The sequence below is a fragment of the Macaca mulatta genome, chromosome 1 (assembly GCF_049350105.2).
Source record: "Macaca mulatta isolate MMU2019108-1 chromosome 1, T2T-MMU8v2.0, whole genome shotgun sequence".
Taxonomy (NCBI): Eukaryota; Metazoa; Chordata; class Mammalia; order Primates; family Cercopithecidae; genus Macaca; species Macaca mulatta.
In genome coordinates, this window is record NC_133406.1 from 131,603,289 (window position 1) to 131,626,659 (window position 23,371).

General features: G+C 40.0%; 1 protein-coding gene across 3 annotated transcripts; it reads right to left on the reverse strand.

The window, feature by feature from the left end:
* Window positions 1–11,767: 11,767 nt before the first annotated feature.
* Window positions 11,768–20,707, reverse strand: PRPF38B (pre-mRNA processing factor 38B). 3 transcript variants are annotated; one of them, XM_015146394.3, is made up of 6 exons: window positions 20,144–20,707; window positions 17,237–17,305; window positions 16,807–16,958; window positions 16,664–16,724; window positions 14,115–14,338; window positions 11,768–13,789 (listed from the first exon to the last, which is right to left on the reverse strand). In XM_015146394.3, exons 1-6 carry the CDS (start codon window positions 20,417–20,419, stop codon window positions 12,931–12,933), a joined length of 1,641 nt encoding a protein of 546 aa, XP_015001880.1. In that variant the 5' UTR covers window positions 20,420–20,707; the 3' UTR covers window positions 11,768–12,930. The 3 variants fall into 3 exon arrangements, with proteins under 3 accessions (XP_015001880.1, XP_028686785.1, XP_028686778.1); XM_028830952.2 differs by having other exon boundaries at window positions 16,650–16,724; XM_028830945.2 differs by having other exon boundaries at window positions 17,227–17,305.
* Window positions 20,708–23,371: the final 2,664 nt, after the last annotated feature.

A 23,371-nucleotide genomic window follows, 5' to 3' on the forward strand; every position in this document is an offset into this window, starting at 1 on the left:
ACAAAACAAAGCAATCAGGGTCCTCTTTGGCCCCCTGGAGTACAACACCGTTGGTCGCTGGGATGTGGGGCTGTGATGCTGGGAAGACACCCTAGGAAGTAGCTCCTCCCCTTCAGTGTGGAGCTGACCTGTAACTAGGGACACTTGGAGACTGGCAGGGACAGGTATTGCAAAAACTGAGAAGAAGAGAGTTGGAGAAAGCCACGCCAAGCAGGCCAAAAAGCTACTGTAACCTTGGTTTCAAAGTAACCTTCTTTTTAAAACAATTTCTGTCTAAATAAAAACGTTAGAAAGCTGCACAGAAAATTGTTGATGTGGTAGAGTAATTATTTTAGACTCGGGGATGCTGACCAGTTTTATTTTTCTTTTTCACCTTTATTTGTTGTTGTTCTTTTACTTCAAAGTGAGTGATTAGTCCTACTGTCAGGAAGAATTTGCTGTCAAACTTCAACATGGAATATGAAAGGGCAGGAGCGTGTGTCTGTACTGAGAAAGAAAGTGAGAGGTCCCTGGTGAGCACGTTACATTTACCCATCTCCCATACCACCCTGCAGTTCCAGTACCTTTTTTTTCTCTTTCATTTTTTCAGAGACAGGGTCCTGCTAGTTTGCCAAGCAGCCTCCAACTTGTGGGCTCAAGCAATCCTCCCACCTCTGCCTCCTGAGTAGCTAAGACTACAGATATGCATCACTGTGCCTGGCTAGTTTCTTTTATTTCCAGAGCTGTCTTCCTAGTTCACGCTTTTAATAATAATTAGCATTTAATCTAAGAATTACAGTGTAAAATTTTAACAGTGAACAGATAAATAAATGAAATAAACATAATTAATTGGCTTGTCTGAAATCATACAAGAATTAAATGATCGAACTAGAGTTAAAATGCATCAGTCTGATCTCTACTTTCAACCAAGATAGAATTACAAAAAAGGGAAAAGAACTGCATTTACCCTCCCTGACTTTAAGATTTACTATAAAGCTAAAATAAAATAGAGACTGGGTGGTATTGGCATGAAGATAGATAAATAGATCAATGGGACAGAGAGTCCAAAAATAAACCCACGCATATATAGATAATTGATTTTCAACAAAGATACAAGGCAATCCAAAGGAGGAAGAATAGACGTTTCAACAGATGGTGCTGGAACAACTGGATAACCACATGCAGAAAACATAAACTTTGATTCGTACCTTACACCATATTAAAATATGAACTCAAAATGGATCATAGATCTAAATGTAGCACCTGAAACTATAAAATGTCCAGAAAAAAAAAAACATAAAAGAAAATCTTTGTGATGTTGGGTTAGGCAAAGATTTCTTATATACAACACTAAAAGCAGAATCCACTTTTAAAATTTGATAAATTGAACTTCATTAAAATGAAGAATTTCTGCACTGTTAAGGGAATGAAAAAATAAGCCACAGACTGGGGGAAAATATGTATCTTATAAAGGACTTGTATTCTGTGTGTGTGTGTGTGTGTGTGTATTCTCAAAATCTAGTAATAAGAAAACAACTCACTATAAAATGGGCAAAAGATATGAACAAACACTTCACAAAAGAAGACATACTCATGGAAAATAAAGGCATGGAAAAAATCCTCAACATCACTAGTCATTAGCAGAATGCAAAATAGCTTTTTTTTTTTTTTTTGGAGACAGGGTCTCATTCTGTCACCGAACCTGGAATGTAGTGGCGCAATCACAACTCACTGCAGCCTGGACCTCCCAGGCTCTAATGATCCTCCCACTTCAGCCTCCTCAGTAGCTGGGACCACAGGTGTGCACCACCTCACCTGGCTAATTTTTGTATTCTTTGTAGAGATGGAGTTCCACTATGTTGCCCAGGCTGGTCTCAAACTCCTGAGCTCAAGCCATCTGGCCACCTTGGCCTCTCAGAGTGCTGGGATTATGAGCATGAGCCATTGCGCCTGGCCCACAGAATGCAAATTAAAATCACAGTGAGATACCACTACATACTTATTGGGTGTCTAAAATTAGAAGTTGGTCATAGTCACTATGCCTGTAATCCCAGCACTTTGAGAGACCGAAACAAGAGGATCACTTGAGGTCAGGGGTTTAGAGAACAGCCTGGGCAACATCGCGGAACCCTGTCTGTACAAAAAATTTTAAAAAACTAGTTGGATATGGTGCCACGTGCCTGTAGTGTCAGCTACTTGGGAGGTTGAGGCGGGAGGATCACTTGAACTCAGGAGGTCAAGGCTGCAGTGAGCCATGATTGCACCACCGTACCCTAGCCTGGGCAATAGAATGAGACCTTGTCTCAAATAACAAATAAATAACAAATAATAAAATTAGAAATGCTATGTATACTAAGCGCTGGCAAGGATGTGCAACAACCAGAAATCTCATACCTGATAAGAATGAAAAATGGTACAATCATTTTGGAAAATAATTTGGCTGTTTCTTAAAAAGTTAAACACGTACCTCACCATTTCACTCATAGGTACTGACTCAAAAAAAAAAAAAAAAAAAAAAAAAGAAAGCATATGTCCATACAAAAACATACATGAATATTCACAGTAGCATTATTTTTAATAATCCCCAAACTATAAGCAAACCAAATGTCTGTCAGCCAAAGTAAGTAATAAACAAATGAAAAATTTCCCAGCAAGAAAAGGAACACACAAAAACATGGATGAATCTAAAAAAAGTCAGACACAAAAAAGAATACAGATGGTTTGATCCAATTATATAAATTTCTAGAAAATGCAAACTACTCTTAAAAACAGAAAGCAAATCAGTGACTGCCTGGGGATGGAGAATGGCAGGAAGGAGGGATTACAAAAGTGTAAGAGGAAACTCTTGGGGATGAAGAACATGCTCATTATCTGAACTGTGGTGGTGACTTTGAGTGTATATATATGTCCAAATATGTCTTAAATATGTGCAGTTTATTACATGCTACTTATATCTAAATAAAGGTGTTTTCAAATATCAGTCTAACTCCAAAACCCTAAACTCCTTCCACTAAACTGCTCTGCCTCGTGAGCTGACTACTACGAATTTAAGGCATTTCAATTTTTGCACCGAACGAATATATATTGACATATTGAGGACCTAATGAAGACAAGGAACTATTCAGGACATGGGAAATACAAACAAACCGGAACCCTGTCCTCTTGGAGCATGTACTCTAGCAAAGGAAGGCCAAACTAAGCAGCTAAAGTAATAAAATATGTCGAGTGTTGCTAAATGTTATGAAGAAAAACGAGTGATAGGAGAGAACACAGCTGTTAGGGAAGACCTCTCTGGCAACCAGATGCTTGAGCAAAGGCCTAAGGGAAGTGAAGAAGTGCATCCTTTGGAAACCTAGGAAAAGAATATACAAACAGAAGGAAAAGGAAGTACAAAGGCCCTGAGGAGGGAGCAGCTTGCTTAGAACAGCCTGTGCACTTATGCCCCCAGCAGCAGAGAGTGTTGGTGGTTGACAGCTCCTGCTCAGTCTCTCACAGACCTGCCCTTGGCTCATGAGAGCTGCCTGGCTTAAAGTCATACCTGCTCCCTGGGCCACCTACATCCAGTGATTGGTGGATAAAGGAATGTTAGTGCTCCTGGCCCGGATTCAGGACAGCTCTGGAGGGGAGGTCTGGATGGTACACCATGGTGTACACCAGGGCAACAGAGGCACCTCGGGTGCAACACGTAAAGAAGTTTGCTGAAGCCCACAGTTCCAGAGGCAGGCAGCACAAACCCCTCAAGTGGGTCATTGGGAGTGATGGTAAACAGGGCCAGTCGTGTTCAGCCACTTGTGTGCAGGCACAGAGTAGACAGAGAGTAGTATCTAACTTGGATTGGGGTATTACTAGACAAGTGTGATGGAGACCGCAGCAAGGGAGTTAAGAGTGTTTACAAGAATGTGATTTATAATATTGTACAGTGGAAACTAAGCTGGGTAAGCAAGGAACTGTGGTTTGTAATACCTCACTGCAACGGAGGCTAAAGGTGCTGCAATGGAATGAAAGGTTGGCAGGATAGAATGGAATAGAATGGAGACCCGAGGGAGTTAAAGAATTGTTGTAGAGTATCTTAGAGAAAGTAAGCAGGAAATATAGGAGTAGGTGATTAGAGAATGGGATGCTTGGAATGGAAACCGTGGAGAAGTGCCAGTTATTGATGATGGCCAGGTCTGTGATGTAACCATGGGAACTGACAGCCGAGGTCAGATGGAGGAAAAAAATCATTAGAGGTCAGGCATTCAAAAAATTGAGAGGTCTGAGTATTGGAAGGATTGTTCAATGGGTATTGGAATCACTAAGAATTATGGCAAGAGTGGTGAAAGAGGTATTGAGCCATCTATTAAACTCTATAAGTATTAAAATATTAGGGGAGTATCTTTCGGGTATGGATGATATAGACAACTGAGAGACAGTAGATGGTGTAATCTGATGACATGTGTTTTATAGGACCTAGGGGATTCAGGAAAGAGAGAGAAACAATGGTCTGGAAGTACAATGATTTCAAAGAAATGAGTTAGGACAGATAACTATTGTGTTAGCAACCATCTCTGGCTAATGTCAACTTCTTGGTTGTCAAAATAGGTAATGAGTGTTATCACTGAACTGTTCCATCGGGAAACAATGCAAATAAAGTGGTTGGTTTTGTAATATGAATTTACTTTAAAGCTTTGAATGACTAAATTTACCAGCTGTCTGAAATTCTCCCTTCAGGAATGAGATTCCGCAAAGCAATGAATGCATGAATTTTGATACTGAAGGGAATGGAGCTAAGACAACCAAGAGAGGAAACAGCTACGAGAGTAAGTCTATTTAAACATTATTAGTGTATTAATAAGGTAATATCAAGAAATTTAAGATTAGTAAATAATGCAAAGGCCAGGAGAGGGACTGAAAATAAAACATAAAGAAAATAGTCTGGAATGGAAGAGGGAGAAAATGTGAGGATGCTCCATACAAGAATCATACGCTTTCCAGCCCACACGTACCTGTGTCCATGCTTCCTGACACCCAACCTCCTTCACTAAGCTCACACACACTATTTTAGCTTCTGTTACTTCGTGTGCAATTCCAGATATCAAAACTGTGATTAGTCAGGATTAGGTTTTGCTGAGAGCGGACAGAAAACCTGTAACAGTGGCTTAACCAGAAGTTTCCTCCTGATATAAAATAGTAGAGGCAAAGCCTCCAGGAGTGGCATGGCAATTCTATTCCACAGAGTCTTGAGAGACCCAGCCTCCTTTTTCCTCTTTAGTCTGCCATCCCTAGGATGAGGCCCTCCTTCTTCTTGGTCCAAGATAAAGTTCCGGTTATCACATCAAAGTTCTAAGCAGCAGAATTCAGTGAGAGGAGATAGAGGAGACTAATGATACATGCCAGCAATCTCTATTGGGGAACGATTGGCAGTCAACCACACAAATGAATGAATAAGTGAATGTGATCTGGTGCATAGGTAGATTAGCCAATGGCAGAATTTAAGACATGTAACAGAAAGATATAGAGAGAGGTGGCTAGGTGCGGTGGTTCACGCCCATAATCCCAACACTTTGGGAGGCCAAGGCAGGTGGATCACTTGAGCCTAGGAGTTTGAGACCAGCCTGGGCAACATGGAGAGACCCCATCTCTACCAAAAATATAAAAAATTATCTAGGTGTGATGGTGTGTGCATGTAGTCCCTGCTACTCGGGAGGCTGAGGTGGGAGGAGTGCTTGAGCCCAGGGAGGTCAAGGCTGCAGTGAATATGAATATGAAATGAATATGGAGATGGAGTAGCAACTTTAGAAACTAGTAAAAATTTGAAGTAGCCATTGTAGGGGACATAAAAAAGAAATGTTTAGGAATATAGGAGGAGTATAGAGTAGGATTAACTGTCCAGGAAAAAATTGGAAATTGCAAGATTTTTAGTGGCTCTAATTCATAACGTAGTCTTCCACCATGCCCTTACATCCCCCTTCTGCCAAGGGCAGACCATTTCCACCAAAAAAAAGGAATTGTATAAAACTTCCTTTTTGAGCTAGGCATGGTATCTCATGCCTGTAATCCCAGCATGTTGGGAGGCCAAGGTAGGAAGATTACTTGAGCCAAAGAGTTTCAGACCAGCCTGGGCAACGCAGTGAGACCCCATCTCTACAAGGAATACAAAAAATTAACCAGGTGTGATGGTGTGTGCCTGTAGTCTCAGCTACTTGGGAGGCTGAGGTGGGAGGATCACTTGAGCTCGGGAGGCTGAGGCTGCAGTGAGCCATGATCATGCCACTGTGCTCCAGCCTGGGCCACAGAGCAAACCATGTCTCAAACAAACAAAGGAACAAACCCCACTTTTTTATCACAAACAAACTCCACTTTTTTTCTTCTTTGCTCAAATTAAGTAGATGATATTTTCTTGCTGGTACTAAAAAGGATAAACAGATTAAAAACTCAATGTTAGAAAATATCAGGAAGACCCTTACTGATCAGGGATTCCTGATTATTACAATAAAAGAAACCAGACTTAGGCTCCTGGATTCCAGGGAAGAGAAACTCAGGCCACCTTAAGGAAAACAAAAATTGCAAGGATATCCACTGACCAGAGTAGGAAAAAACTAGAAAGCCAGCAGCAAATAAGGTAGCTTCAGGGTCCGGTGACTCTTTTGCATGGTTACTGTTGTAAGACAACTATGCATCTTGTCCGCTCTTATAAGGACTGCCCAATTCTTAGTTTTCAGTCAAAATTCTGAAAGAAGCCTATCTGATTCACTTACCTAATTCTCAACAAACTTCTTGGGCTGAGCCCTTTATACTAAACTACTTCATCAGCTAGCCAAAGGAGGCAGCATCCATATGATTGGCATCATTTTTAATACGTTGTATCACTCAGCGTCCAGTCCAGAGACAGAAAACACACAGTAATTCCAAGAGGGAAAGTTTGAAACAAACAATTATTAACTAGTAATGGGGTTAACTACTAAAGGTAAAGAGAACTCTAAAAAAAAACAGTAATAGTGGATGTAGGGAGCAGCCACTACCTCTAGTGCTGAGGCAGAAGACCCAAGAAAAGAACAAATTTGGGGGAAGTGGCCAGGCACAGTGGCTCACATCTGTAATCTCAGCACTTTGGGAGACCAAGGAGGGAGGATTGCTTGAGGCCAGGAGTTCGAGACCAGCTTGGAAACACAGTAAGACCCCGTCCCTATGAAGAAAAATAAAAATCAGCCAGTTGTAGGGGCACCCGCCCATAATCCTTCCTAACCACTCAGGAGGCTGAGGCTGGAGGATGGCTTGAGCCCTGGTTGAGTCTGCAGCGAGCTATGATTGTGCCACTGCACTCCAGCCTGGGTGACAGAGCAAGGCTCTAAAACAACAACAACTGAAAAAACAAAAAACAACAAACAAAAAATGAAAACATTGGGAGACGTTCCCTTGCAAGACTGAGATTCAGACCTTGTTGGCGAGGGTGCAGTTGTGAAGCTGAAGGTTGGAGCCGGAGAGCAGACGTGTCAACAAAAGTAGCTAGGAGGCCACCCACTGGGGTGCCACTGAGACTTACTGGGAAACCTGTGAGGTCCTGCTGAAATTCCTGGGCAGCTGCCTGCTGGAACACTAGCAAACTTGCTGGGAAGCTGGCAGGGGGACTTGTGGATGGGGGAACTCCCACTTCTCTCAATGAGACGCTACTGAAATTTGCTGGGGGATATGTATTGCTGGGTGCTCTACATGCCAGTGGCCCCTACACAATGGAGAAGCAAAAAGAAAAAAGAAAGCACACGTCTCTGCCGCAGCTCCCTGCAGCATGCTCCACTGACAAGCTTAACATTATGCCAGCTGGCAACGGCAAAACGTTTAAAAGGCCCAGCCCAGAATCACGAAGCAGGGAAATAAAAGGTGAATGTGGAGCTAGAAAATGTATAGATAACTGGCACATCCACAAATCACTGGCTGTCCCTGCACAAGTTTCGGCATAACTCATGGATCACTTCATTCAGGACATGTTCACTGAACCAGTACCTGGACTTGCTGGATGAGTGTCGCATTTAAGACATTCCCTCTATTGGTATAGTCCAATATCCAGGACACCGACTTCAAAATTTCTAAATAAGAGGGAAGGAGAAGACAAGAGGTCTTCCCTTGCATTTGCTCAGCAAGCACTGCTTGTTTTCACTTACATTATATGTTTATTTTGGATGTCATGGGTTTACAGCTGATGAAATTTGTTGGAAGGCGGGGGCAGGGATGTGTGTGACTAATTGCACTGACTCAAGAAATAGAGAAATAATTCAGCTTCAGAACGGCCAGAAGAAGAATCAGCCAAGGAAAACCACCTGAAGATTGGTGGACTTTAAGTACCTGCAGATCAGGGAAGCTTATGTGAGGATTTCTTTGCAATAAGTAGTTCCCAATCTTTGTGGCAAAACCTCAGGGCTTACATGAAATACTGTTAAGGTCAGTTCTCTGTTTATACAATAGGCTGAAAAGGCACCCCTCACCCCCTAACAAACACACCTGGATACATATCTGTGCAACACATTGTGGATCATGATTATGTAAATAGAAATTCTTTGAATTTCAATGCTCTGAGAAATCAAATAACGGATTTTAAGTCAGCCATGATGCTAACATTTTCCAGTTGTGTTCTTGCTGTCATGCAGTTTCCCACAATAACAAATGTTGATAGACAATGGTCCCAATAAATGCCATTTCAGAGGTATTTGCAAAGTGCTGTGGGACTTTATAAGACGGAATGACAGAGGGGGAATTTCACAGAGTGACACTACCAAGAAGCGTTTCCTGCCACATGAAATCATCTCTACTTAGAGGTCCTATAATTTAGTCATTCAAGGCTGATTTCAGTATTTACGTAATAGAATCAAACTAGGGCCAGAATCAACGCCCATCAGTTGGCCAATATCACCTGAGAATCGGTCAACTAGTGTTTGAGGTTGCACGTTGGCATCAGTTGAAAGATGTATGAACTGCCAGTAGTGGGACCTCATCTCTACTAACCAAAAGCTTTATATTCATAAAGGACAACTTTTAGGGAAGAGAATTAAGTGAATACCATTGCCATTTTTTCTCCCTCTGCACCTTTAAGTGAAAAAACAAAATAGATATTGCCTTTGGAAGTAACCGCCTAAGTACTCTTAGGAACTTAAATTTCTGGTTTATTATGCTATTAGTTTCCAAATGCTGTACACCTAAGCATAGCTTAAAAAATATCAGTTAATGAGCAGAACCAAAGTCCTAGGGCAGTTTGTGAGTTCCTTTGAAATTACACACAAATTTTAGGGTACTTTTTTTTTTGAGACACAGTCTCCGTCACCCAAGCTGGAGTGCAGTGGTGAGATCTCAGCTCACTGCAACCTCTGCCTCCCAGGTTCTAAGCGATTCTCCTGCCTCACCCTCTGGAGTAGCTGATTACAGGCGCGTACCACCATGCCCGGCGTATTTTGTTTTTATTTTTTGAGATGGAGTCTTGCTCTGTCGCCCAGGCTGGAGTGTAGTGGCTTGATCTCAGCTCACTGCAACCTCTGCCTCCTGGGTTCAAGCAACTCTACCTCAGTTGCCCAAGTAGCTGGGACTACAGGTGTACGCCACCACACCCGGCTACTTTTTGTATTTTTAGTAGAGATGGGGTTTCACCGTGTTAGCCAGGTTGGTCTTGAACTCCTGACCTCGTGATCAGCCTGCCTCGGCCTCCCAAAGTGCTGGGATTACAGGTATGAGCCACCGCACCTAGCCCATATTTTGCATTTTTTAGTAGAGATGGGGTTTCACCATGTTGGCAAGGCTGGTCTCAAAACTCCTGACCTCAGGTATCTACTGGCCTCAGTCTCCCAAAGTTCTGGGATTACAGGCATGAACCACTGCACTCTGCAGGGTACTTTTTTTTTTAGACAGGATTGCAGCTTTCATCAGATTCCTAAAAATTGGGCCCAGAACTCAAAAGTTAAGAACCATTGCGTTAGAGGAACTGAGAAACTAAACCAGAGTTAAGAGATAAACAGGGCAACATTAAAATGAACATTTTATATTAAAAGTTTAAGATTGATGATATACTAGCCCATGTATAGAATTTAATTGCAAACTGAACTTTAACAGGCAAAGATATTAATACATGCAAACGTGAAATCATTTCAGTGAGTTCAAAACTGGATGGAGGATGCTAATTGTATTAAGCTGTATTAAATTTTTTAAAAATTATACTTTAAGTTCTGTGCATAAATTACACTTTAAGATACATGTGCAGAAACACACAGGTTACCTAGGTATATGTGTGCCATGGTGGTTTGCTGCACCCATCAACCCGTCATCTACATTAGGTATTTTTCCTAATGCCATCCCTCCCACCTCCGACAGGCCCCAGTGTGTGATGTTCCTCTTGTGTCCCAATGCTCTCAAGAAATGTGAGATGTCTTTCATAGCCACTTGTTTTCCCAGTTTCTTAGGAAGCCACTCTCCAAATAAATCATGCATATATATAGCAATAACTAGCACAATTTACATGTTCTCACACCTACCATAATTTTCCTCAAAAGCAAACATATTTAAAAATCATAAGGGCCGAGCATGGTGGCTCACACCTGCAATTACAGCGCTTTGGGAGGCTGAGGTGGGTGGATCACGTGAGGCCAGGAGTTCAAGACCAGCCTCAGCAACATGGTGAAATCCCATTCCTACCAAAAATACAAAAAATTAGCCGGGTCTGGTTGTGGCATGCACCTGTGGTCCCAGCTACTCAGGGGGCCAAGGTCGGAGGATCACTTGAACCAGGGAAGTGGAGGTTGTAGTGAGCGGAGACTGCATCACTACACTCCAGTTTGGGTGACAGAGCCAGGCCCATCTCAAAAAAACAAAAACAGAAACAAACAAAACCAAAAACACCACAAGAAAACAAATGTAGTGACTATCATCAAACTATCAAGGTGATAGTTCTTTCACCTCCATTTGAAATTATTTAAATTCTTTCCACATTTTACCTAAAATAGTCAGATAAACATTTCACATGGAACCATATCCAAAGTAGTAGCACCATAATTTAGGTATGCTAAAAATGGATTTTCAACACAAGACAAATCTAGTGGCTTTCATATTATACAACATGTTTTCTAACTTCTGGGTGTCTATAGTACTAATTCACTTGATGCTCAATTTAAAACACAATGGAACTTTCTTAAAAAAGAAAAAAGCATATCATTTTTTGATGAATTCATTTAATGAGATTTTTCTAAAATGGAGTGGTACAAATGTTAAGCCCACATATGGAGGACTCTTGCAAGTGTACTCGTTTGCTCCATTTAACACTTTTGCAAGGTGGCTTCTGAGTGCGCATTAGTTGGCCAGTATAACTAGTGAGATAAAACAAACGTCAATGTGTGTGCCAGGTTCACTACACTGTCAGAATACTCAGTTTTAGCCCTAGCACTGACAACATTACTTTGGGCCTCTATTTTCTTTTCTAAAAAGAACTGGGTGAATTATCTTAAAGAATTTCCTCCAAGTCCAAATTTTAAAAAATGCTAATATATTGTCCAAGTAAAAGATATCCCAATAAACATCTTTGACATGGAACAAATTAATCAAGTGACACGTAACCACTGACAAACGGAACTGCCATTATCAAGAATTCTAATAAAGATTATTGATTACCACATGCCCAATCCCAGTTTCTGCATTTCTTTAAAATTCACTTGTCATCTGGGAACTAAGACATCCCTGTACACAAAGTGCGACTCTACTGTTTCATCAATTTCCACAATAAAAACATGTTTAAAAAAAAAAAAGTTAACAAATGGGGGAAAAGCCAAGACCCAGGATAAAGGATTTAATCCAGTATTTATTCCACACTCATGATGGTTCTCTGTAATCAGAATACAAGTCATAAGAACAATCTATCAAATTTGCTGATAGTCTTAAATAATGCAGCACAGCATTACTTTCAATACTCCTCTGTTCTAGATTAAGTTTAAAAACTCAAACAGCAATCTCCATTATCAATAAAAAAAGTTTGGAATTTTAAAAAAAGGACACTATATCAAGCTGTTTCATAATTTAAGGATTTTCCATTTATAAAAATGCTTTGGAAGCTTGACGCTTGAATCTGTTTCTCTACTCATTTGCCCCACCCTCTCCCAATTACATGTTAGTATAGGGTTCTGCAAGAATGCTAGGCTTTAGACATTAATTTTTTTCTTTAATATAGCACTTTAAAATCTGAGAAAGAATTCAAGAAAAAAGGATTACATGTCATGTATTTTTTCAAATAAAAAAGGAAAACTAAGTGAATAAATTTTAGGCATACTAAGTGTCCCTTTGAGGTAGAATGCTAAAAGGACTTTTGATGAAATCACAGCCTAAAAACCTCTGCATCAGAAACTAACTTCTCATAAATTCTCTCTAAAGGTAACTGTGGAGAATATTAAGTGTAACACATTAACAAGAGCCTTCCAAGATAATATACAGTGGACAAAAATGTTAATCCTACAATGCTACCTTCATGTACATTGGCAGCACATATTTCTCCTACAACAGACATCCAAGTTCCATTCTCAAAGTCTTTAGCATTCTATTACGAAAAGCACAGCCATGCTAACTTCAGTACACAAACCATAATCCCACACCTACAAAACAAAAATAGATTAGTGGCAGTTTATTGCCTTATACAAATTTAACCAACATGGCAACCATGCCAAAGGAATTAAAACATTTTCAGGACATATGTACAGACTGTACATTTCAAAAACAAACAATAAAAATGCAAGAACAATCTGTGCATCATGTATCAAACTTAACAATTGGGTGAAAACACCAATGCAATAAATGGAATTACAAAGGCACTTCCCTACACAAAAGAGGAAATGAAAATGCAGCCTACAGGGAGAGCTTGAGGAGTGCGAACTACTGCACAATCTCAACTTGGGGGAAAAAAAGCAGATTTAATCATTTATAGGATTCAATGTGATCCACTTTTACAAAATATTTTCACACAGTCTCATCTTTGTTTTTATGCTGTTTTTCTTGGCTCTCTCGTTCTATACTTTGGCTCCTTCGACGATCATGTTTGTCTGACTGGTCCTTACTATCACTGTGATCTCGTTTGTGGGAACGTTCTTTGCTTCCACTACGCTTTCTAGATTTTTCTTTGCTGGGACTATGTTCCCGTTTTTTTGATTTTTCAACACTGTCAGTTCTTCCTTGACTGCCACTTCGACTTCGTTTATTTGATTTTTCTTTACTTTCATTTTTATGTTTACTTGATTTCTCTTTGCTTCTACTTCTACTTCGTTTCCCTGCATTTCTACTTCGACTCCTACTTCTGTGTTTCCTTTCTCTGCTTCTGCTTCTACTGTGTTTTTTCTCTTTCTTGGAATCTTTTTTGTCATCTCTGTGCCGCCTATCATCTTTGTCTTCTTTATGTTTCTTCTCTTCTACCTCTCCCCTACTTCTCTGTTCCTTGGACCTTTCTCTTGATCGCTCTCTCTCTTTTTCTCGGTCATTTCCTCTTTCCTTATCATAGTCACGATCTCGTCTTCTACCTCTCTCATTTTCTTTCTCTCTTTCTCGATCCCTGTCCCTTCTATCCCCTTTCCTATCACGACTTCGACTGCGACTTCTATGCCTTTCCCTACTTCTGCTGCGCCTGCGTTCTAACCCCCGGTCAATACTTCGGGATCTTCGCCGTTCTTTCTCCCTTTCTTTGGCTTCACGCTCTAGTCGCTGGCGTTCTTTCTCTCTTTCTAATTCTCTGTCAAAACTAGAAGACCCATGGCCCTCCCGATGATGACTTCTACTTCTTGATCTTCTTGGGGACCTCCGTGGACTCAGAGATCTCCTTGGAGACCTAAGGAAGGCGGAGGGAGAAAGAAAATTTCAATGAATAAAACATGAAATTCTTTTCATAGTAATTTTCAACAGCATTATTTATTCAGGTCCTCATGCTTAAGTCCATGTCAAGAATCATCAAAGCAAAAAAGTTTATTGTTCTCATTTACAGATGCATAATGTTACAAAAAAAGCCCTGAAAAGAAGAAAATAATCTTTGGGGGGTAAAAGTGACAAACTAATAAAATGAACAGTAAAATTCCTAACAACTTACTATTTCTCAGAACCATTAACTTTGTATAAAACATATATAAAAAATAAGCATAATTCAAGAGTGACATTACCTTGAACGTCTGCGTTCAACATGTCTGTCTATTTCCTCAGCACCTTCCTTCCCATCTTTCTTGATTTTTCTAGGTCGGGTTTTAATCTGCTGATCAATATTCTTTTGAACTGGAACTGGAATTCTTGGAAACAAGGTAGAAAACCACTCCAGTTTTGTGAGAAAAGATCGTAGCATTTCTCCAATGGTCATTACACAGCCTCCACCAGCCTTCACATCTAGGTCCTACAGAAACACAAAAGATACCCTAGCCGTCAAAAAAAGTATTTCCATATATACATTAACACTATAAAAATATTACCATCTTTGGAATCTCAATATAAAAAAAACTAACAGAAAAATTTTATTTTCGTATCCTAATCTGACAATGAATGAACAGAAATATTTGGGCTTAGTGTGTGCATGCAGGTGTGAACAAACCCTGCAGCCTCACGGGCATAAAGGGAACTGATCTCACTCAGTTAACAATATGAAAAAGCCCCTTACATTTCTAAATTATGCGGAACGATTGACTTAAATTTACATTCCACATACCTACTATGTATTTATTTCTGTGGACATATTTGCACACATCATATACCTTGCACCATAACCTAGCTACATATCATCTACTTTAGATAATTCCTGTCTAACGGTTATCTTTTAACAGCTCTAATATAAAATGAAGCCCTAATAAAACTGGAAGCAATAGCAAACCAACTGCCATGAAGCAGTGAGGTTTCTAATTTAGTTATGTAGAAAATAAATAAATGAACAAATAATTGGAAACGCATAATCCATGATGACCATTGTCTCTGAAAAGGGTCATTACCGCATGAAGGCCTTCTTGCTATGCCCTCTCACAGCTCAGGACATGTTAGTCAGCTATTGTCAGTCCCAAACCTATAGTGCAAGCACACAAGGAAAGTGAGATTTGTTATCTAAACAGGAAAACAAGAGCTAAAGGTAAAACTGCTTGCACTCACACACATTTAAGTGTTCAGATATACAGTATATCCAAATATAATCGCTGCAGATATCTAAGGAAGAAAACAATAAGTTAGCTTAAATAGAGGACCTCAGATTTGTAAACACAATAAAAAACATAAAATAGAGGCATCCAGAAACAAAACCAATACAACACCAATTATGATGAGGAACATGCTTTTTTAAAGACAGAAGGGAGAAGTGCTTCAGTATGAAAAACTCATCTAAAGATAAAAAACCCTTAAAGATTGTGATTTAAAACACGTTTTGCTTCTTCTGAGTTATTAAGTAACTCAGTTAACTGGCAAAAAAAAAAAAAAAAGAGTAGAGAAAAATAAAAATTCTCCATGTCTAAATGAGATCTTTTTTTTTAAGGTGTGCATGTAATAACAAAACACAATAGATTTCCATTAGAACCATCCTTAAATTCAATAAATTCTTTGGATGAACTCTGTAAATAGACTACTGACATACAGCACTCAAAGTCTTTATGAACCTTAAAACACAAAATAGCAGAGTGGGTAGACAAATGGACAATACAGCTCATCATTTCATTTTTGAAATGTTGGACTTCACCATGTAAGTAAATTAATGCATATATGACATTTTGTTTTGAGAAAGGGTCTTACTCTGTTACCCAGGCTGGAGTGAAGCGGCAATGATCTTGGCTCACTGCAAATTCCACCTGCTGGGCTCAAGTGATCTTCCCACCCCTGCCTCCCAAGTAGCTGGGACTAATAAGATGCATACCTATATGCTCAGCTAATTTTTAAACTTTTTTTTTTTTTTTTTTTTTTTTAGAGATGAGGTCTCACTATATTGCTCAGGCAGGTCTTAAACTCTCAAAGTGTTGGGATTACAAGTGTGAGCCACCATGCCCAGCCAATGCATACACAATTTATTTTTTATTATTCTCCTCTAGTATATGCATGCATATATGATTTAAATCTAACTTAGTATTTCAGATTTCAAATTAGGGAGACTCAAATTACAATTTAAAAAAAAATTCTTTTTTAAAGGTACATGTGGTGTACTAGGAGTCAGAAAGCTAGAATTAAAATTTTGTCACCTTGAACAAGTCATCCAAACACTTAGCCTATTTATGTAACACCCAGTTCTTCAATTCAGCACTTCTATGCAAGTGGGAATACTGATATATGGAAGAAGTTAGAGGGTGAAGAACTGAAATGTTCCAGAAGAAACAAAAGCTACAATTAGTATTCCATGTGCATGTATTTTATTATCACCTCGATCTTGAGCATGCCCCATCTTGAAAAATCACTATTAACTATACAATTCAGGATCAATGCAATACACAGAACATAATTAAGAAGTGAAAAATTTCCAATAATTACCAAACACATTTAAACAGTTTTAAAACAAGAAAATAAAACTTCAGAAATTTACCCTGAAATATATAAAAGCCATCAGGTCTCAGTAAAAGGACATTAATTCCAAAAGTATCTGACTGAAATAAATTTAACTACAGGAAATTCTTGAAGACATTAAACCACCAATAAATAAAAGATAATAAAAATATGAGAGTAATCAGAAGAAAACAAATTATTACCCTTGTTGACATACCTCTTCATCATCAAGGAAGGATTCAAACCAGTCCCATAGATCTGTAGGGGGCTGTGTATATCTAGAATTACAAAAGACTATTATTAAACATATGTGAATTAAAATGAGATATTTCCTGGAAATGTACATAAATGCACGCTCACCTTATATACATAAATCCAAGAGCTCTAATATATGGAGAGTCTGTGTGTGTTATAAGACCCATCACTTGCTTTCGAGTTAACTTCAGGGTAAATAATTTGTATAACAGGCAAAATGCTGTAGAAACAATTCCTCCTGTTCCAACACCTCGAACCTTTAGGGGAAACAAGAGTTAAGAAAAAGCAGTAAAATAATTAACAGACTCTTAACACCAATTGATTAATCCTGTTAGGTATTAATAACAAGCCATAATCCAGAACTAAGAAACAAGCATTAAAAAGTAACACTTTTCTAACCCTATTTCACTGAACACTTGAATTTAGATTAAAAAAATTGTCACTCAAGTATATAATTGACAGGCCTCTAGTTCTCTAAATATAAACTTAGTTATCAGAAACAGAAAAACTGAAAAATGCACGTACTTCTACTTACCCCTCCGCACATCCCTGTCTGGCCCGCTGTTTTCCTGCTTCCTTTCTCCCATGGTTCAACGTGCGTGACCTGAAAATAGAAAAGAGGAACACAACAAACATTCATACTTTGAATTTGTTTAAAAGCCTGATAAAAGTATACCCAAGTCCATAATAGAGCAGCTCTTCCAAAATTATTTTGGCATTAAGTATATGTTTACTGACATTAAGTGTGTAAATCATTTTTGGAAAAACTGCTTAGACATTTAAACAACACCCAAAAGCTACTAGGGTTTAACAAAACCTTAATAGCTTTGCAGAGGAGAAATCCCACTAAACTGGCCTTATAAAGAGCTGATATCTATATCTGGGAGTCAGAAAATTTCTATAGTCTCCCTTGGTTGCAAAAACTATTTGGTAATATTTTAACTTTGATAATATTTGATAATATTTTAACTTATGAGTTGCTTTTAAAACATTTTCCTTTAAAAATGGATTTAAGTCTCCAATTTAAAGCAAAAAGTATTAATGAAGTTTAAGCATTAATTTGAAATACTTGAAAATACCTTTAGTAGTTCAATTTTATTGTAATTTAAAATCTACATTATAAAATTAAGGAAAATTACTGGAAAAATCTCTAAAACAGTAACAGGTTACTTGTGATGCAAAATTATGGAACTTTTTATTTGTACATTTTTTCCACCAGGGTCAGGTTTATTCCTGATTAAAGATAAAATTACAAAGGCCACACTTACAGAGATCATTGTTGTAATTAAGCTTCAGCCTAATTATGTGTGAACCAATCCAATTATTCCCCAGAATATAAGTTGTGTCAAAAACTGAGTGTGACTAGTCACAGGCATATACTAAGTATCATCAAAGATGATACAGTATCATATTTGCTATAAGGAACATCTTACAAAAACCATTCCTTATCTAAAAATAGCAACAACAACAACAAAAGAATATTAGCTCTATAATAGAATCCAAAAAGGCCTTTTGGGAAGACCCATTTTTGTTTTTTTAAAAACATACAAAAAAAATCCTGTTTTTTCACTACGTATTTCTAAAATTCTATTTCCACCCGCACATGGTAAATTTTGTAGTCCTGAATAATGGCTTCAGATAGAAAATCATGCATTTAAGTTTAAGCACTACACTATTTCGCAGTGCTTTAACGTTTCCTTTACTCCCCACAGACTGCTATGTAAAAGATGTTTCAATTCCTTAAAAGCTAGCCAAAGTCAGGGTTGGATGCATACAAAATAAAATTACAACGTTGGAAACTTACATATTTCAGTGAGTATTTGATCTGAACGTCTTAAGTCCTGATAATATTAGTAAAAAGCTGGGTCTATTAGTTTTTTAACGGAATTTAAAAACAATTCCTGGTAGAATCTTGTTTCAAAACACATTTGAAACTTAAAAACGAGACTTTCCTCTATTACATTAACATTTTGCCTATGTTAGAAAACAGAACCTGCCGCAAAAAGAGCAGGAACCCAATTTTCAACTGCTTAAAGTTTACTGCATAAATAAAGCTAAGGATTAAATGTTATTCACCATACTGTATCCGTACTAAAAAGGTCTTACCTTTTAAAAGCTAAAAAAACTAATTCATAAAATTATAATCAGACCTACTCTCGTAAGAGGATTCCAAATTTATCTGTGTACTTTATCAACCCAAAGTTGAACTGTATTCCTCAAGATATGTTTTCTATAAAAAGCAACTAATCTCTCAAAATCCTTCAATAACCTAATTACTCAACTGGGGGAAAAGGTGGGCAAAACGAAAGAGAATGTCCTTTTGTTACCATCTCTACACATACGTTCAAATGACAGAAAACACTTTGTGTGGTCTGTCGAGTTTTTAAAAGTCAATATAGACAAAAATGGATTGTATATTAGATGCCCGGATAAAATAGTTAAAGACCATTAAGGCTATTATTAATTTTCTTTAAAATAGAAATTAACCTTTGGAGGCCTGGAAGGTATTTTTTACACTACCTAATTTGCAGGGAACTGGAAAAAGCCTACCTAATTGGTGAAGGACCAAAAGCAATGGCCAAAAAAAAAAAAAAAAAAAAATCTAATTAGCCGTTCATTTAACCAGGGAAATGCATTTATGGCGATTGAGCATGATTAATAGTGCATACCTCTACCTGCGACCCTGGGCTGCTCCGAGCCTCGCTGCAAGACTGAGTCAATCCTGCTAACGAAACAAGAACTGAGACAAGAGTGCAGTGAGGAGGCGCCAGGTGAGCTCCCCAGCACAGCCAAGCCAGCACCGACCCTGCCGCAGAAGCCCAGGGCCCAGATAATTCTAAATTAGCCCAATGCACAGGTGGCTGAGACCTCTTACTCCTGACTTCCTGCTGGGAAAATTTCCAGGCCTTCTGTACACCTCTTGAAATGGCACCTCTCCACCCTCATCCCCCCAACCCCACCCGACACACACGCACTGACCATTTCCCTGTCTGGATCGGATAGTGAGTACCAACAACACGAGGCCAATACTGAAGTCATTACACGCCCTGGCCAGGGGTGAGCGGGAGAAGCACCAACAAGTTGGCGCTCAGTAGATCCACGTCAAAAGGAATAATTTTAAAGCTGTAAACTGGAAAGGCTTCTGTTACTCTTTCCTCCTCTCCCCAATCCCTCTTGCCGAACTCCCCCCAGGGGTGGGCAGAAGGTTGGGGGAGGAGATCAATAGTGGCGGGCTCTCCCGGCTCTAAAAATCTAAAATGGAAACGAGAGGGCGGCCCCAGTCCGACCCCTCCCAGAGAAGACTACAGGCCGCAGCTCCCCCTCCGCCGAACCACCTTCCCCCACCCACAAATCTTCAGATTTCGGGGGCCGCCTTCGCCCGTTTCCTCCATAGCCCCTCTTCCGAACTTACCCCCAAAGCCAAGGCCTACACGCTTCGTACCTTAAAGTAGATCTCGTCCACCACCTCGTGGTAGGTCTTGAGCTCGTAGAGCTGTACTTTGAAGTAAGGCGACGACAGGATGTTGGTCAGGATCATGGGGTTGAGGTTCATGGTCTTCTCGTTGCCCCAGAGCGGGAGCACATTGCCCTGCTTGCCCGAGACCGCCGGCTTGGTAGCGCCGCCGCCGCCGCACTGCTGCTGTTGCTGAGCCGCAGCAGCGGCCGCCTGGTGCTGCGGCTGCGAGTTGCCTGTCAGCGCGGGGCTGTTGTTAGCCATGTTGCGGCGGAAGGAAGGAGGGAGGGAAGGAAGGAGGGGGGGGAGGGGGCCAAGCTCGATCTCGCTCTTCGGGACAACGGTCTGGGACCCTACTCCATGGAACGTCGTCGGGAGAAGGGGCCGCCTTGCTGTGCCCCAGCCGGGCAAGAGAGGGCACCCAGGGCGCCGACAAAAGGACCCCGGGCCGAGAGCAAACAGCGAAACCCAGTCCGCGAGAACTCCACGCAGAAGGGGAGCCGGCGGCAAGTGAGATCGATCTCTTCCGCCAACTGCCCCTGGGAACAAGATGGCGGACCCGGCGGATATGACGCCACGCACCCCAGCGTTCCAAGCTGAACTGCCGGCCAATCAGAGACGCCCAGGTGGGCTGGAGCGTCCTCTTCCTAGTTCCCCGCGTTCTCTGCACCTGAAGTCGCTGCAGTGACCTCCCTACCTGACTCTTAGGGGATTTCCCCTGAGAATTTGGGGGCCGGGGGAGAGGGTGGTAGGCTTAATCCGTTGTTGTTGTATTTTGACTGGGGGCTTGATTTCTTTTGTCGAGAGCTGAACCAGAAAGGGTTCGCATGGCTGCGATGTGCTTGCTAATATCGTGACTCTTGACTCCTGCAGAGTATCCGAGAGGGTCTCCTGGCGTCTGTTTTAAGGTTCTCTGGAAGGGACAATGGTCAGGGACCCCACTCCTCCGGGAGATTCTGATCAAAGGTCACGTCCTTCGCCAGCCTCTAGTGTCCAGCCAGAGGTCTTAAATTTATTCAACCGTAAGATTGAGATAACATCTGCCTGGGCTGTTGAGAGCACTGAAAAAGCTAATATACTTGTGGCGCTTAGTAGACTGTTCCAGGCATCTGGTAGGCGCCTTTTCTTTTCTCCCTGCTCTGGATCTTTCGATTCTAGGAATGTGTTCGGAGTGGTAAACATTGGGTGAGATACTGTGAAATGGGAATGGGGGTGTGAATGTGTGGGGAGTTTGAACGTTGCAATCTTAACTTCAGTGGCGCATACACAGAGGAGAAGAAAAGAATGACGATGGAAACTTTGGGGAAAATCCCATCTGGATGAAAATAAACCAGGAGGAGAGAGAGAAGACAAGCAGAAAAGTAGGTAAACCAAGAGACAGTTGTATGACAGAATACAAGGAAACAGAAAAAAATAAATAATGAATTGAGTGACTGATTAATGTTTAGAGCTGTACAGTACAAAAGTGGTAATCCTGTCCAGTTCCTTTGTTTTAGGTTGCAAGAGAACTAGAACCCTAAGAGGAGAAGCAGTTTTCACCTTCTTAGTAGTAAATCTTGTTTTTCTCTATAGTGGTTTTTATTAACTTCCAAAGGAAAACTGAAGATCCTAACCCCTGTGTCATGAGTTACCACGTTAGAAGTCCATAGAAAAAAATTTTTTTGAACCCATTTCTTACTTTTTGTGTATATATATTTTGCCTTGATAATAATAGTTTATTGAGTTTATTGAGTGACACATTGCCTAATCGTATGGCTTATTTTTAATTCCTCAGATACATGATCTTTCTGTATAGTCTTAAACAGTCTTTACCCCTAGTCACTTTGGATGAAAAGCTTGGTAGAGAGGTTGAGTTTGATATCTAAGTGTCAGTGGCATCAAACTCAGGGAGCCAGGTATTATGATAAAGTGCTTAACATATTCAATGAATCCCTACAACAGGCTGAAGATGTTATTTTTATCACCATTTTAAAAAATGTTTATTCACTTGTAATTGAAGACCTCTACGCTGCACATATATAAAGCTGTAAGTTTGGTTTGATCAGTTTTGACATATATGTATACCCATTAAACCATTACTACAATAAAAATAATCTTCCGTCATTCCCAAAAGTTTTCTTGTGCCCTTGTAATCCATCTCTCTTTCCAACTTCATACCGAAGCAACCACTTTCTGTCAATAGAGACTATTTTGCATTTTCTTGAATCTTAAATAAATGAAATACACAGTGTTCTCTTTTTTTGCCTCCTTATTGCATGTATCAGCAGGTTGTGTTTTTTTTAAATTACTGATTAGTATTCCATTGTATTGATTTATCACAATTTTATTTATCTAATCATTGATGGGCACAGCATTTTCATTTGTAATAGCCCCAAATTAGAAATAACGCAAAGTGTTAAAAATGCTGTGAACATTTGTGACTAGACAGTGTGGACTTTTTTTTTTTTTTTTTTTTTTGAGACAGAGTCCCACTCTGTTGCCCAGGCTGGAGTGCCCTCTTTCAGCAGGAAGTAGCCAGATGGACTTGACACCCCTCTTCACTATGCTATTTTCTCTTTCTTGAGACCATGATATGCAGCAGGCAGACACGAGCATGGGGGAATATAAAGGGTCCAAGATATTTGTCAGGGGAAAATGAGCAGAGCAAAATCACCTGGTGACCATCCAGTAGGCCCTGGAGACAAAAACTTCTTATCTGAGGATTTCAAAAGTAATTAGACTTCCCTATTATCTAACACAGGCATCTGGTTCCAGTTTTTTCCCCCCCAAATTTATAAGTAACTAGAATTTCTATATATCCCTCTTGAATGCATGCATATCAAAACTCATCGTGTGACCCTTGCTGACATTAAGGCACCAGAATGTCTACAAATGTAATATTTATCATGACCTACATGGCCGCTCCCATAAATATCCCTAAGGTCCATAAATACCCCTAAGGAAAAATTCACCGTGGCACACTCAGTCCTCTCTTGCTGAGGCACCCCACTGCACTCTTCTGCAGCATTCTATTTAATGGAAGTTTCCTTTTTAAACCTATACTGTTGTCTGTAGATTCTTCTTACCAACCCAAGAGTTGACCGCTTTCTGATGCAGGGGCTCTGACACCTCACTCGGTGTCATGCCTATGGTGTGAAGTAGGGTTGATGTTCATTTTTTCCCCCCCGACAGGTACTGAGTTCATCCAGCACAATTTGTTGAAAAGACTTTCCTTTC

Coding starts and splice junctions, on each gene's coding strand:
- PRPF38B (XM_015146394.3), bottom strand. CDS start 20,419: ATGGCTAACAACAGCCCCGCGCTGACAGGCAACTCGCAGCCGCAGCAC. Junction 16,959..17,236: donor AGACAGGGATGTGCGGAGGG/GTAAGTAGAAGT, acceptor TTTCCCCTAAAG/GTTCGAGGTGTTGGAACAGG. Junction 13,790..14,114: donor GTTGAACGCAGACGTTCAAG/GTAATGTCACTC, acceptor CGCCTTCCTTAG/GTCTCCAAGGAGATCTCTGA.